At 39.1% G+C, this 15654-nt stretch overlaps 2 protein-coding genes across 3 annotated transcripts; one reads left to right on the top strand and one right to left on the bottom strand.

Annotated features, from left to right (window-relative positions):
- Positions 1-865: 865 nt before the first annotated feature.
- LOC117272774 (natural killer cells antigen CD94-like) lies at positions 866-8026 on the top strand. Its single transcript, XM_033651822.2, has 6 exons — positions 866-1072; positions 1454-1555; positions 4930-5061; positions 5258-5418; positions 5506-5630; positions 7812-8026. The coding sequence occupies exons 1-6, from the start codon at positions 1024-1026 to the stop codon at positions 7927-7929; spliced, it is 687 nt and encodes a 228-aa protein (XP_033507713.1). The 5' UTR covers positions 866-1023; the 3' UTR covers positions 7930-8026.
- Positions 8027-8247: 221 nt separating this feature from the next.
- Positions 8248-15166, bottom strand: LOC117272773 (uncharacterized). 2 transcript variants are annotated; one of them, XM_033651820.2, is made up of 10 exons: positions 15065-15166; positions 13955-14004; positions 13501-13646; positions 13225-13323; positions 12336-12470; positions 11710-11826; positions 11393-11521; positions 10130-10208; positions 9868-9894; positions 8248-9263 (listed from the first exon to the last, which is right to left on the bottom strand). In XM_033651820.2, exons 2-10 carry the CDS (start codon positions 14001-14003, stop codon positions 8728-8730), a joined length of 1317 nt encoding a protein of 438 aa, XP_033507711.1. In that variant the 5' UTR covers position 14004; positions 15065-15166; the 3' UTR covers positions 8248-8727. The 2 variants fall into 2 exon arrangements, with proteins under 2 accessions (XP_033507711.1, XP_033507712.1); XM_033651821.2 differs by having other exon boundaries at positions 12336-12467.
- Between the last annotated feature and the right edge of the window lie 488 nt (positions 15167-15654).

Genomic DNA, 15654 nt, shown 5'->3' with positions numbered 1-15654 from the left:
AAGTTAGAAAAGGTAAGATTCTCAGTGAAAGGCAGATCTGCCAATTTTTTTTTTTTCATACAGTGTTTTTTCATACACTAATTTTTTTTCATACACTAATTTTATTCATACACTAATTTTATTTTCATACACTAATTTTTTTCATACACTATTTTAACATCTGACAATTCCCCCGTCCCATTTTTTTTTAAAAAAAAATTATATAAAGTATTCAATTCTTATTTTTATTTATTTAATTTTTCCCTTTATCTATTTATTCAGAATTATTTGTATTATTACTTTTATTTTTTTAAATATTCATACACACAGTATTTTATTTCCCGTAGAATGTTTTTTCGTAGTTTGGGTGGGGGGTATTCATTTAACACAAATAAGAAAGATTTATTTTTCTACCTCTGTCCATTTTTTCCCCCTATTCCCCCCCAAAAAAGATGAATAAAAAGATTACAAGTAGCATGATGAACTCTTACCCTCGGTTAGCCTCAATCTTATATTTTAAGACTGGATAAAGGAGAACAGTGGGAGGAAAGGGGGTTTGAACAGTGATGAAAAAGAAAAAGTCACACCCCTCTGTTGTTAAGTTACAAACGTGATTAAAGGCCAAAGTGAGACACACCTTCACCTGATGGCTCTGTTTGATAGTACGAAGATAATCAGTAGATAAGCAGCAGATAGATGAGCTTAGGTCAGCAGATGAACACAGTGGGTTTTTTTAAGTGTTACAGAGATAAAGCGGTTATGTCAGGTCCAGGCTTCATATCTGCACATTTAACGCCTCCAGGCTCTGAGACGGTGCTGTGAGAAACACTTACTACATATATAAGCTGTCGGTACACCCTGCCAACTTCCTCTGTTACACGCCAAAATGTAATTTAGGGCTCTCCTTTCGAGCTACTGAGTTGAAGAGGACGGCTGTGGTATGAGGAAGGGGCGGCACCTTTCATTCAGCTTATTGTGCGAAGGTTAAGTCAACAAGCATGTGAAGCAGTTGACGTGAGAGGAGAAGGAGCATCGAACAGCTGCATGGATCTGAGGCACCAGGAGGAGGATGCAAAGAGGGAAACAGCTGCAGGTAAGTTAAAGACACTTACCTTTATACCTGTCAGATACCACACCTGAGGTCAGAGTTCCAGGCTGAACAATAACAAGCAAAGCTGCAGTTTTTTTTTCTGGTTTCAAAATTCGGGTTAAGTTTTACTTTTCTGTGAAAGTGTCACAGTTTTATCTTAATGGGTGTCAGAGGTCAAAAGGGGAAACTGTGCATGCACATACCATTCATAAGCAAGTTAAACATCAGCAACACCCTTTACATTTAGAAGATTGAAAAATTCGATGTTTGATAATAAACGTTCTCAATAAAAGGTCATGGTTATCCTGAAAAGGATCATTTTAGAAAAGTGTCTCAGTGCATCGATGCAATTCTGATTGTTTACTTCTGTTTTGATGACCACAGATGCAGGATGCTGTCAAACTTGTCGACTGACAGCTCGTGTGGCTGTTGCTATGGCAACAATAATCCTGGTCATGGGACTTCTTTTGTGTTTGGTGCTATTTGGTGAGTATGAATAAAAAATGATACGTTTTATTTATGTTTTTATCTGACACATACATCATCACAACATACTGATGCCAAGGGTTAGCAGTATTTCCTCTGCTGACACTTACACTCCTAAACATAACTTCTTCTTCTAAGTGTCTTGATGTTACTCACTGTCTTTTCTTAGAATAAAACAAAGGGGGGTTTCAGATTTCTCACCACAGCATTGTGCATATTAGACAACAGTACATACAACAACATATCATGGGCGAATTATGAGACGATGGGCCCCTGGGCACAGACATGTAAAAGATCCCCACACTTCTACATAGGAGCAAGACACACTGACTCTGTGGTGGTTTTGCATCTTTTTTGTTGTTGTTTTTTTTTGTCTGTTTGCAGTTCCTTTGCATCTCTTTGTAGCCATTTCCTGTGTCTTTGAGTTATTTTGTATCTTTTTTGGTTGTTTTGTGTCTCTTTGCAGTTGCTTTGCATCTCTTTGTAGTCATTTCGTGTGTCTTTGAAGTTATTTGTATCTTTTTTTGGTTATTTTGTGTGTCTTTGAAGTTATTTTGTATAATAATAATAATAATACATTTTATTTATACAGCGCTTTTACAGCTCTCAAAGACGCTTTACATTTAAAACCAAAGAAAAGAAGTACATACATGTAAGTGCAAAGACATAAACAGAAGACAAGGACAATATAAAACAACAAGGTGCAAAAGCATAGTGCAAAACAAAGAAAAGGAGGGCACATGAGGAACCGAGAACAAAAAGCTAATGTTAAAGGTTAAAGGCGGATTTGAAAAGGTGGGTTTTGAGGAGTGATTTGAAGGTGGATGGATTTGGACAGTCACGGATGTGTATAGGGAGGGTGTTCCAGAGGGAGGGGGCGGCTATGGAGAAGGCTCTGTCACCCCAGGTTCAGTGCTTGGTCCTGTGTGGGGGTGAGAGGAGGTTTTTGTCGGATGATCGAAGGTTGTGGGAGGGAGCGTGGTGGTGGAGCATGTCCGTGAGGTAGGAGGGGGCCTGGCTGTGGAGGGTTTTGTGGGTGAGGAGGAGGATCTTGAAATTGATTCTGTACGGGACAGGGAGCCAGTGAAGGTTTTGCAGGACAGGGATTATATGTTCACGGGAGCTGGTGTGGATGAGGAGGCGGGCGGCAGAGTTTTGGATGTACTGAAGTTTGTTGAGGACTTTGGATGATGAGCCGTAGAGGATGCTGTTGCAGTAGTCCAGTCTTGAGGTGATGAAAGCATGGATGAGAGTTTCAGCGGCAGAGAAGGAGAGCAATGGACGGAGACGGGCAATATTTCTAAGGTGAAAGAAGGCAGTTTGGGTGAGGCGGCTAATGTGATGTTCAAATGAGAGGTTATTGTCGAAGATGATACCAAGGTTATGGATGAATGGGGAGGGAGAGAGGGTGGTGTTGTCAATGCTGAGGGTGAAGTTTTGTGTTGCTGTAGAGAAGGATTTTGGGCCGATGAGTATTATTTCAGATTTGTCACAGTTGAGTTTGAGGAAGCTGGCTTGCAGCCATGATTGGAGTTCAGTCAGACAGTTGGTGAGGGTAGAGTGGGTGGCCGGGGTGATGGATTTTGTGGAGATGTAGATTTGGATGTCGTCAGCGTAGCAGTGGAAATGGAGACCATGACGACGGATGATGGAACCAAGGGGGAGTAGGTAGATGATGAAGAGGAGAGGACCAAGCACTGAGCCCTGAGGGACACCTTGAAGCAGGGGGGCGGTGGCATAGGTGCAGTTGTTGACGTGGATGAACTGATGTCTGTCGGTGAGGTATGATTTGAGCCAGGAGAGAGCAGAGCCAGTGATGTTGAGGGAAGTTTGTAGGCGGGACAGCAGAGTAGTGTGGTTGATGGTGTCAAAGGCAGCAGTGAGGTAGAGGAGGATGAGTATGTTGAGGTGGCCAGAGTCGGCAGAGAGGAGGAGGTCGTTAGTGATTTTGAGGAGGGCGGTTTCAGTACTGTGTTGAGGGCGGAATCCGGATTGAAATGGTTCATATAGTTCATGAGAGCGGAGGTGGGTTTTGATTTGGGAGGCGACAACACGTTCCAGAATTTTTGACAGAAATGGAGGGTTCGAGATGGGACGGAAATTTGAGATGACGTCAGGGTCCGGGCCGGGTTTTTTGAGGATGGGGGTGACAGCGGCCAGTTTCAGGGATTTCGGGATAGAGCCAGAGGTGAGGGAGGAATTAATGATGGTAGTGGTGAGTGGGGAGATAGTTGGGAGGCAGACTTTGATGATGGATCCTTTTTTTGGGTTATTTTGTGTCTCTTTGCAGTTGCTTTGCATCTCTTTGTAGTCATTTCGTGTGTCTTTGAAGTTATTTTGTATCTTTTTTTGGTTATTTTGTGTCTCTTTGAAGTTATTTGTATCTTTTTTTGGTTATTTTGTGTGTCTTTGAAGTTATTTTGCATCCTTTTTTGGATTATTTTGTGTCTCTTTGTAGTCACTTTGTGTGTCTTTTAAGTTTTTTTTAAATTGTTTTGTGTCTCTTTGACATCACTTTGTGTCTCTTTGAAGTTATTTTGTGTGTCTTTTAAGTTATTTGTATCTTTTTTTGGTTGTTTTGTGTCTTTGTTTTCATTTTGTGTCTGAAGTTATTTTGTATCTGTTTTTGGTTATTTTGTGTCTTTTTTGGTTATTTTGTGTGTCTTCTAAGTTATTTGTATCTTTTTTTGGTTGTTTTGTGTCTCTTTGTTGTCATTTTGTGTCTCTGAAGTTATTTTGTATCTGTTTTTGGTTATTTTCTGTCTCTTGTAGTCATTTTGTGTTTCTTAGAAATTATTTTGTATCTTTTTTGTTGTTGTTTTTTTGTGTCTCCTTGTAGTCATTTTGTGTCTCTGAAGTTATTTTGTATATGTTTTTTCGTTATTTTGTGTCTCTGTAGTCATTTTGTGTCTCTTTGAAGTTATTTTGTGTGTCTTTTAAGTTATTTGTATCTGTTTTTGGTTAATTTGTGTCTCTTTTTAGTCACTTTGTGCAGCTTTGAAGTAATTTGGATCTTTTTTGGTTGTTTTGTGTCTCTTTGTAGACATTTCTGTCTCTTTTAGGTTATTTTGTGTCTTTTTTGGTTGACCTGTTTTTAGTCATTTTGTGTGTCTTTCTGCTCAGTGTGTGTTCATTTGAGTGACATTTTGTAGGTTAGGGGTGGGGGGGAGGCCGACACATAAGTCCACTCAGTTATTCATCCATACAGCGTGCAGTAACAGGGTACAATGACAGACAGACAAACATAGTACGGTCTGTGCTGTAGCAGCAGAGCATGCACTATTTTCTTTATCATCAAACGTACGCTGATAAAGACAAACCCACATCAAGTTACTAAGTTTCTCACGTTCATTTGCCAAACTTTGTTTTGTCAGCCGCATTGAGGGGAGCACCAGAAGTGGATCAGACCTCTACATCTTCTGCAGAGGAGCTAATGATGGAGCAACTGCAGCAGTGCCAAAAAGAGCGCCATGATGTGGACCTGATGCTCCACACCGTCACTCGAGGTGATTCACACTTTCCTCTCTGATACAAACATCTGACATGCTGCACATTACATCTCAAACTGTCTGTTTACAGTCTCACACACACACTTTGGGTTCTCTAAAAGATGGAAATGAAGTTGATGTGTCGTTTCTGGTTATTATGTTTTTGTGTGTGTGTGTGTGTGTGTGTGTGTGTGTGTGTTCCTGCTGTGCGTAGACTCCAGGTGCAGGTTGTGTCCAGACGGCTGGCTGTGGTGGAGGAGTCACTGCTACTTCTTTTCAGTGGGGCTTCAGGACGATCGTAAGTGGAACGAGAGCGCAGAGTTCTGCCTGCAGCACAACAGCAGCCTGGCTGTGATCAAAGACTCTGCAGAGATGGTAACTTTGCACAGTGTCAGAGCATGTAACCAGACAGAAAACATCAGGTGGCATCAGTGTCCTCTAAATATGTCACTTCCTCCTCAGGAGTTTATCCAAGGTGTGATGGAAAAGTTCCCTCGGTTCCCCTTCCTGTGGGTGGGACTGACAGACACCAAGCAGGAGGGTCGGTGGCTGTGGACGGACGGGACGGACATCCAGCACTACATGCCGTGAGTCCAGATCTACACACAGTTAACAGGATGAAGGTTTTTGAATTATAGAAATGTTGAACATCTGAGAACAAAGGTGACAGGGAAGATAGAAAGGAGAATATTCTGTATCAGCATCTGTGGAAACTGCAGAACTTCAAACTTTATTTATTTATATAGCACCTTCTATACAAACAGGCAGCCTAAATGGCTACACATGGCTAGATTAAAACTACTCAGACAAAAAATAAATAAATAAATACATTTTTAAAACACTAAAAATCACAACAACAAAACAATAAAATGTTAAAAATCAATAACTAAATGTCAACAGAAAAATATGAAATAATGTAAACCAATTATTAAAACTTGAAAACTAACATTACTCCAAATTAAAAGCCAGATTAATAAAATAGGTCTTTAATTTCCTTTTGAAAATACAGAGAGCTTGAAAGAATGGAGAATACTGATGCCACTGATTTATTTGTAGAGCTTTGAGAAAATTCCTCACAGTGAGATACTGTAAGTGAAGTATTAAATTACTTTTTTCCCTACTGAATCCACTAAAACCAGATTTAAATTACAAACACAGCGCAAACTGAGGAGTGAGGAAACAAAATGTGCCTGTTTAATTCAGCAAGGGATCAATAAATATAGAAAATTATTTGTGAACCTGTTATCTATAATATTGTAAAATATGCATGTATCTCATGTTAGATATATATATATATATATATATATATATATATATATATATATATATATATGTGTGTGTGTGTGTGTGTGTGTATATATATATATTTTTTTTTTGGTAAATACAACCAACAATATTTGTTAAGAAGCATTAGCTGTATTTTTTTTTTGATAAACTCATAAGGAGCGAGAAAATTTTATTTATTATTATTTTTATTTTTTTATTTTTTCTTTTATCCAAAGGGGGGATTTCAGCATTTTAGCAGCATTCAAATCAGAAAAATAATATTTAAAAAAAAAAGGTAATACTTTATTTTATCGGTTTGTAATTGATTAAATTTCTTGAAGAAGTGCTATGGAAAGACCTATGTCATTATAAGAAAAACAAGAGAAGCTTATTTGTCAGGAATTTGTTGAATTTATAAGCACTGATTTCCAGAGGAATTTTCTTAAAAGAAAATATAAGATAAGATAAATATTTACTGCTCCAACACCGGGGAAATATACGTGCTACATCAGCTCAAGAGTTCAGAGCAAAAGAAAATGTGATTGAGTGATAACTAAAATTAAAGCAGCTGTGCGTAACTTTCAGTTTTCGTTGATTATAGCGCCCCTTTTGGTCGAAGTGGTATGACACCCACAGCCTGGTGTCGTAAAATTCCGGCTGCAGCTTTCGGCTTCATTTGTAAAATCTCAACTGCAACCGGCAATAACCGCATGCATTTGTTTTGGAGAGCGAGAGGAGAATCATAAATGTTCTGGTGTAGCTCTGAATTTCTTATAAACTGAGGGAAAACTGCCTGCTGTATATTTGTAAAGTAAATATTCCATTTAATTATTATTATTAGATACGTTGTTCTTCATACTGTGTCTGTTGAATTTTATTACTGTAACTGTCGTTACTTGTTTTGCCCCCTCACCTACCTCTGCATATTTTCCAATTTAATGCACATTGTGTGTACGTGTATGCATGTTGGTTTGTGTGTGTGTGTCAGCATGTGTGTGCCTGTTTTATGTATTACATCATTTGTGGAGATGTGTCTTACATGGTGTATTGCATATGTGTGTATATCATGGTACTTGTTTGGGGAAGTTAGTTAACATGCTAATGTTGAGTCTGATTTTGGGGCCAGAGTGAGGCTTAGCCAAGACTATGACCCCCAGATATGTATATGTGTGTTACACATGTTGTGTATATTTGTTGCAATAAAAACAGACTTCAGCTCTTTAGATACTGATAGAAAACACATCTTTGACGTGTATCTGTGTTTTTTTCTTCAATAATAACACACATACCTCATGACATTTTAGTTCAGTTTGCTTTTATTACAATAATATATACAAGTATATACATATATACATAGATATACACATACATGCAACTGATTGTATCCGTCTAACATCATCACCACGTACTCTAAATATGTAAATACAGATCATATTTATTTGCACGCTAACATGTTGCCCTCTTATCAGTTGTGTTTGTGTGTGTGTGTGTGTGTACTAAAGGGTGACGGTGCAGTGGGACACTGATCACAGGGACTGTGCAGACCTGAGGGGAGGTGGGAGTCTTTTTGCCGCCAGCTGTGAGTCATACGGACCCTGGGCTTGTAAGAGAGACTCCTGACACACTTCAACACACATTTAAGCTTTCTTTATGTACAACATGCTGGTGTTTTATACCAAGGATTTGATATGTTACAGTATTTGGAAATCCTACTTAAGCTACACTTTGTCATGCAACGTTATGTGTTCTCTTGAAAGACAAAGTCAGCATTGCAGGAGGCAAAAGTGATCGTCGTGTTTGTCTAAAGACTTTTTCAAAGAGCTTTACATTTGTAGTTGATATGTCGGTGGGATAATATCTGCTTCTCTTAAATGCTGAAGTATTTTGGGAAGTGTAATGTGATGTTAGGAAAAAGTCAGATAAGAATCAAAGACAACATGATATGTACAGGAAATATTTATTAGATGCTTATCACAAAGTGCGTTTTAAAGTGCATGCATGTATGTAAATGCAGAATGTGTTCACACTTTCATGTCCACAGATATATATTAATGTAGAAAATTAAAACCCTGCTTTTCAAAACTTTATTTTTTTTTAAATAAATACTTTTATATTAACTCAGAGTTGGGTTTCACTTTAGGTTCTCTTTCTTACTGTCTGTCTGATAAGAATCTCCACTTCTATCATTAGTATGATCAGATACATCTATTTATAATATCATCAGCACTGTGATACAGTTATGTCTACCACTGTTCAAATTCAGGTTTGAGCTGACGCTTAAGAGATTTTAAATTCAGCTTAAAGATGAGAAACTGACATATTTTTACAGCAACATATAGGTATGGAAGATTCATGTGAGACCCCAAATATTCTTGTAGTTTTGTTAAGTCATTTCTTCCAGGCATCCGATAAGAGTCGTTAAAGCTCATCTATTTCAATATTTGTATGCTTGATTGTCAAGCGTGTGCGACCATCCAGCGGGGCGAACAGAGGATACAGCTTGCCTTTGAAGTTTCCAGTGAAGGTGTAGATGTGGGACTTTGTTTCTGCGTTGTAGAAGGAGATCTGGCCCTCTTCGTAGTCCAGGTAGACTCCCATACGTTGAGGCACAAGGCTGATGGGCAGTGTAGTCTCCTCCTTGGTGCATGCATAGAACTGGTTTGCGCTGCGCCACAGGGTCCAGTAGCCCTGGTTTGGGGTCATGGGGCACCGGCCGTGACGCTTGGAGTTGGCGGTGGTCAGTCCTATGCGCCAGCAGCCCTTGTTGGCTATGTCTACCTCCCAGTAGTGGCGGCGGCTGCTGTAGCCCTCCCAGCCCAGCACGCAGGGCCAGCTGTCAAAGCGCTGGGAGCTGTAAGGCAGGTCGGCCTCTGAGCGGCCTTCTTGGACCATACGCTGGTTCTCTGACAGCTGCAGCCAGGGGTGGTTGGTCTTGGGGTCCAGAATCACATCAGCTGTTGAGAAAAGAGAGCACAAATGAGCGTGTCATCCTCTGTAATATGCAAAGACTGTATAAAAGCAGTGGACGTAGCCTCCGAGTCTGAAATGAGAGGCCAGTGCAGAGGAGCCTTAAACCTGCATTCTCTCTAATGGCCAGCAGGGGGTGACTCCAAATGACGCCACTTCTCACTTGATTTATTACCTCAGTAATCATTTTCCCGATCAGTTTATGGTCTCAATCACTGGTTTCAAGTCTTCTTTAATACAGCCTGATGTTCGTTTAGTAAATTATGGCTACATTTAGAGTAAAATAGATGAGAAAGCAGGGTATGCTTTAGAGCGTGGCTACGTCATTAAAAAGTTAAAAAGTTAAAAAGTTGCTACCACAGCAACCTGCCAATCAGGATAGATGCGTCACTAAACTTGTGTCCTCCACAGCTCCACACTCATCTAAATGTGGCCGCTTCTGGCTCTGAAAAAACAAGATGGCAACGGCCAAAATGCCAAACAGTAGTCCACAAATCGATGGGCAACGTCTGGGTAGCTACATCCACGTCTCTTATACAGTCTATTGATCTATGTGAGATAAGATGAAGATAAAGTGTAAGTTGTTCTTACCTTCTGCGCTGCAAATCCAGCTCCAAACTGAAATCAGAGACAAAGAGATTATATTAAAGTTGCAGTGAATAAACAAAGAAAATGTTCATTGTAGCAATAAACCAGTGATTTCCAGGGGTTGGGACGGGGTCGCAAGTGTGAGATGATTACCAAGATAGGAAAAATGAATTCTATTTCTGAGCATTATCTTTAAAAATTGTACCATGTGTCTTTTTGAAAGCTAAGATTTAGACAGTTTTAAAATGATTTGAAAAATACGCACCTGAGTTGGGGATGTATCTTGGAATTCCTGCTTTCCAGGTTCTTTGCTTTGCCAGTAACCACATCTGTGGAATCATTTTCTAAAAAGGAAAAAAGAAGGGTGAAATTAAAAAACGTTTAATAGGAACAGCATTTTTTATGTAGCAGTTCCCTAATTCTGCCTTTCGATGTTACTGCATGGTTTTATTATCATAAGCAATAAATCCTAAACTGCTGTGTGAACCTTCCAGGGAAAATGTTTTTCCTGACTGGCGGTGACAGTACCACTGGTTTTATGTGAGCCATAATGCAAAACAGAGGGGTTGTTGCACTGTTTTTGTTCTGTCAACACTAAATGAAAGCCCTAAAGGCCATAACCATGAAGGTAAAGAGCAAAGGGTAGTAGCAGAGAGCTACATAAAGTATTCATGCCTTGACTGTAAGTAAAACAAGGCAGCAACTGCAAAATATTCCTTCAAACCTCAATCGAGAACTTTGCTTCGCACATCGCACCATCATCTGCGTATGTGATAATAATGAAGCCACTGCAGATAAACTATCAGGTTATCCAGGACGTTGATTGTCGTCGTTTATCAGGGCAGAGGCAGATCAAGGTCATATAAACTAAAGGCCCGAACATACTCGGGTGTACTATAAGCGGAGCAGACTCCACGAGGAATGTCCGCAGTCATTCGGGCTTCCATAGTTGAGCGCACTTCCGCATTGTAGTTTACTGTAAAAATGTCCGTGAAACACACTACATTACCCACAATTCTTGCTCATCGATGTGAAAAATACATGCCAAGCAGTCACTGGTACGTGGAGCGGTGTCCGCGCGGTCGTAAAATCTGAGCTTTGCGCGCACGGGGCTTGCGGACGTCCGCTTTTGGTCCGGGTGGCCCGGTCCGCCCAAGTGTGTTCGGGCCTTTAGTCATGAAGCTCATTTATTGATGTTTCACACGCACTCACAGGATAGGGTTTTTTCAAACTACACGTTAGATGAATGGGTTCATAACCTAGTCATATCTGCAGGTCGGCATCCAACCGCTTGGTTTTGGTTTATGATTTTAAGTCAGTTCTGTGTTTAACGGCTTTGATGATGATTTATTTCTGCGCTATTAGATTAATATGTTTATCTTTGCATTTAATTGGCTTTCCATGGTTTCTTTTGCGTTTTGGCCTTCTGAGGAACCCAGTTTTTTTACACAGTTTTGTAGTAAAACAACATCTCTCACAAATTATTTTCTTTTTAGATGTTCATGTGTGTCACTCAGTGGCTTCTCACCGTACTGTCTTCTTTGAGCAGAGACCAGGTGATAAACTCCAGCAGGGGCAGCAGGTTGACCAGACGTTTCTTCTTCAGGCCCAGGGAGCGCAACACTTTACCCAGCTCGTCGCTCTGCACACCACAATTCTGCAAACACAGGCACTCATTTTTAAAGCTGCAAGAATTAACACCTTAACAAAATAAGTGACTAAGTCTTTGTTGCATGAGAGTAAGTAAGTCAAACAGACAAAGGTTCATCTCTGTTGACGGTTAAGAGTACTTAAATCTTTCCACAAGTTTTTTGAGCTTTCAGTTTTAAGTATAGGACTTCTCACCTCAGTCGCCATTTGCAGCTCCTTGGCCCACTCCATAATCCTCATATGGGCCTCCTCATTGGCGTTTTTATTTTCATTTTCGTCACTCTTGGATTCTGAGGGCATCTCCTTCAGGAGCTAAGGACACAAAATCAGTAAGGTAAGATTGATATTTTGCTATCATAATAATTTTTCTGTCACAACCTTAGCTGCCACAAAACTGCACCATCTCCTTGTCCTGCAATATTTTTAATTAAATTTTCCGTGCCTTAAAAATACAGCCTTTCACATTCACATAATATGCAACATACATACATAAAATTGCTGCACTGACGGAGAACAAAAAACATCGAAACAAGAATATTCCTCGGAAACTGCATTTTCCACAAAAATTGGCCTTTAATATGTAAGTTATCCTTTCTAAGGGAACACTTGATAACATTTGACTCATTCATTAAATGAAGTTTGATCCGTAAATGTTTTTCCATAAAAGTGTCACATTTTTGGTGTAAAGCAAGCTGTCTTTAAATGCTCATTAATTTTTACTATAATTATGTTTACAAAGTTTGCACCTTTAATCTGTAGTTGATTAGTTACAGTACAGTCTTTTAGCACCACAACACTCGATCACACCGGTGTGCACTGACCTTGTCGACATGGTGGAGTTCGTCAGCCCACTCCAGGATCAGTTTCCTGCTCTCCTCAAGACTGCGCTCAGCACGCCGGTCTGAACACTGGGCTTCTGTCTTACTGGTGCCCTCTCCTGGATTCTCAGTGCCCTGCTGAGACACAACACCACACTGTCAGACAATGTCACACACTGTTAAAAACAAAATGGTGTGCTGCTATGACCATTAGATGACATGAAGAAAAATGACAGCCAGCTCATGTTGACACAGTTTCAAGGCCGAGGCTCGGGAAAATTGGGCTACAACAAGCTACGCTTAATTATCAGCGTTCAATATGTCACCTGTGACATGCTTTCCAAGAGCCAGGTTAAAGTCATATGAGCCCCATACATAGATAACGTCTTACGTGACGTGTTGATGCCCACCCTACGTGTCCCAGCCCAGTGTCTCAGGGCAGAGGGTCATGTAACCTTGGTGTAAAAACGTTGTTAATCACGTATCCTATCAGCATCCAGATAACCTAGTCACTCCTCTGCATGACAAGGCAAAGTAATCATTTCCTATAGCAACGCTTATACAATACACTAGTCATAAATACTGGTTCACATAAACTCATGATTCTCTAAAAATGGTGTCACAAATGCAACTGTGGGTATTAAATACTTTTGTAGGCGTTATCTCCAGCTATGAACAATTTTTAGTGGACTTTTTCCCCTGAGTTGGCAAACAACAAGCTCCTGTATGAAAAGAAAATTGAAGCACAAGCAAACATCAGTACTTCCTTGAGTCTACAGTGGACGTGTACACTTTTCTCTGCTGTCTATTTGTTCTCCGCCCTCTAAATTTACACTCTGACACTGCTGTTGAGCCACTGACTCACATTTTCCATCCTTCCCTCGTGTCCTACCTTGCAGACTTGGTCCACTTGCTCCTTCCAGTGATGGATGAACTGCACACACTCCTGCAGGCTGCGGAGATCCTTCAGGCTCTTCTGATGAGGGTGATGCTGCAACACAAGAGGTCAAAACTGAATGTTCATTCCTACTGTAGGTTTTTTAATGTCAGTCAAAAGCCCAAATGGGAAATTCAGACAGGTTTGGAAGAAGGAAAAAGACATGAACAGACATCGCAGGAGGAACACACATGAAGTAATCTGAATAAATTCAAGTATGTTTGAGTGTACCTGTGAGTGTTTGGTGAAGTTGACGGTGGGTCTGTTGGGGACCGAGCTGTGAATCTGGACGTCCTTCTCGGGCAGGTTCCAGCGCACGGCCCCGATGGAGCTGCTCTGGGTGGTGCTGCTGTCACCCCCCTTCAATATGCTCACTCCTACAGGGTGACAAATTCAGGAGAAGGCGTCCTCTCAGTTAATTACAGTTTTACTTTTCCAACAAAGTAGGTAAAAACCAATGTAATCAAGTATTGATACTTCTCGCCTTTCCAACTTTGATGATTAAGCTTTACAGCCACAAAGACTATAAACCATGAATGATATTGTAAGCATTTATGAGCATCTGATTAAATACAAGCTCCATGATATCACAATATCTTTCTACTCTGGGCAAAGGTTGTAAGTTATGAAACATGCACGCGGCAGAAGAGTGGCACTGGCAATGATTGAATAAAGATATACATACTTCTACCAGGTTTCAGGATACTCTTCATCTCGATGGTAGCGCCCTCCATCCTGTGGAGCAAAGAAAACGTGAACAAATTTAATAAAATAAATGCTTTGTGATCAGTAGAAGAAGAAATAAAAGTAGTATACAGCAACATACAAGTTTTGCATTTGCACAGTAAGTAACATTCGCAACTTTAAGTATCAAAGGTAAAATAACCCCTGTAGGTTTTACACTATTGATTTTTATAGACTGATGGGTAGTTTCACCTGTCACAACAGGCCTATAACATATGTTTTAAAATATTTCCATATTTACTTTCTTTTTCTTAAGAAAGTTCAACAAGCAACACCTGCCGAAACAATTTTCTTATAATAATGATAATTTTAGAATAACAATTTAAGACCAAGGCACGACAGAAGATAAAAATTAGGATGTAATTAAATAGATTTAAAATTATAATAACAGTAATAGAAGTGAAACAGAGTGAAATGAAGACTTAAGTACAAGAAAAAAAGAGTAAAATGACAAAACATCAATAAAAATAATGGCAATAAAATACAAAATAATAATAATAATAATGATAACAATAATAATAATAATTAAAAAAAAATAGTATTAATTTGAATGGAAAAAATAGACAAAAAAACAAAAACAAAAAATATATTAAAACAAATAAAACTGACTGAAAAAATGAAATCAAAAAACAATAATATTAACAATAATAAAATAACAGATAAAATCAAATTTAATAAAATTTTACAACATAAATAGCACAAAGTGAAATAAATTATGTAAATAATGTTTAAAAATAATTCCTAATCAAAGGTCTGGCTTAAGTTCACATCTGCATTTCAGGAATGCCTGATAATCAATTTAAATGCCTTTTTTTTAAGGTTTGTAATCACATCCAAAATAAAATAATTGAATCTACAGTGCTTAATATTCACCACATACATACATCTGTACCTACAATGCAAAATAATTATCCTAATATTATGTAAAACGCCATGAATTCAGAATAAAATGTCAAAATATGTCATAACTTAAGCCATATCACACAGATCTGCACCATAGACACACACAGTATATTGTATTAAAGCTATGCTGATATTAATGATGCCATACCTGTTCTCTGAGGGAGTGTTGGTGCAGCTCTGCTGGTGGAGAAGACTGGATGGGCACCGCTCTCCGCTCAACGTATTTGTTCCTCTCTGCGCCTCCCTGATCTTTGGACTCTTTTATGGCCTCTGAGGCGTTGAGGGAAACTTTCTGCAGAGCTGTCTGACAAGAAATCTCAACTGCTTCCCGGCAGCTGCTGGCACGCTTTCAGTGAGGGCAAGAGAGCATTTTTATAACCGTTATAAGCCTCTTCATATCTCTGAGTGACGCACATGCTCTGATTCTGCAGTGAGGTTACTGTAACTCTTCTTTTACATTTACTGGTATTATGTTAATGGTGCATATTTTTATATAAAAGGAAGCTGAGATATAATTGCAAAAACAGATTAACTTCTAATAGACATCAATTACTGTGTAAAAATGATTATTAAAACACCTTTAACTGTGTTATTTAATATTAAACATATAAATAATAAATAATATATAGGCCTATATATGTGTATTAAGATAAAAAATATTAGAAGAAAAAATAATTTTACAGCAACAGCACAAGGACTAAACCATATTATTAATATTTTACAGCATGCACCGGTGCA

Source organism: Epinephelus lanceolatus, chromosome 22, assembly GCF_041903045.1.
Source record: "Epinephelus lanceolatus isolate andai-2023 chromosome 22, ASM4190304v1, whole genome shotgun sequence".
Lineage (NCBI taxonomy): Eukaryota > Metazoa > Chordata > Actinopteri > Perciformes > Serranidae > Epinephelus > Epinephelus lanceolatus.
This window is presented reverse-complemented; position numbering and strand designations above follow the sequence as displayed.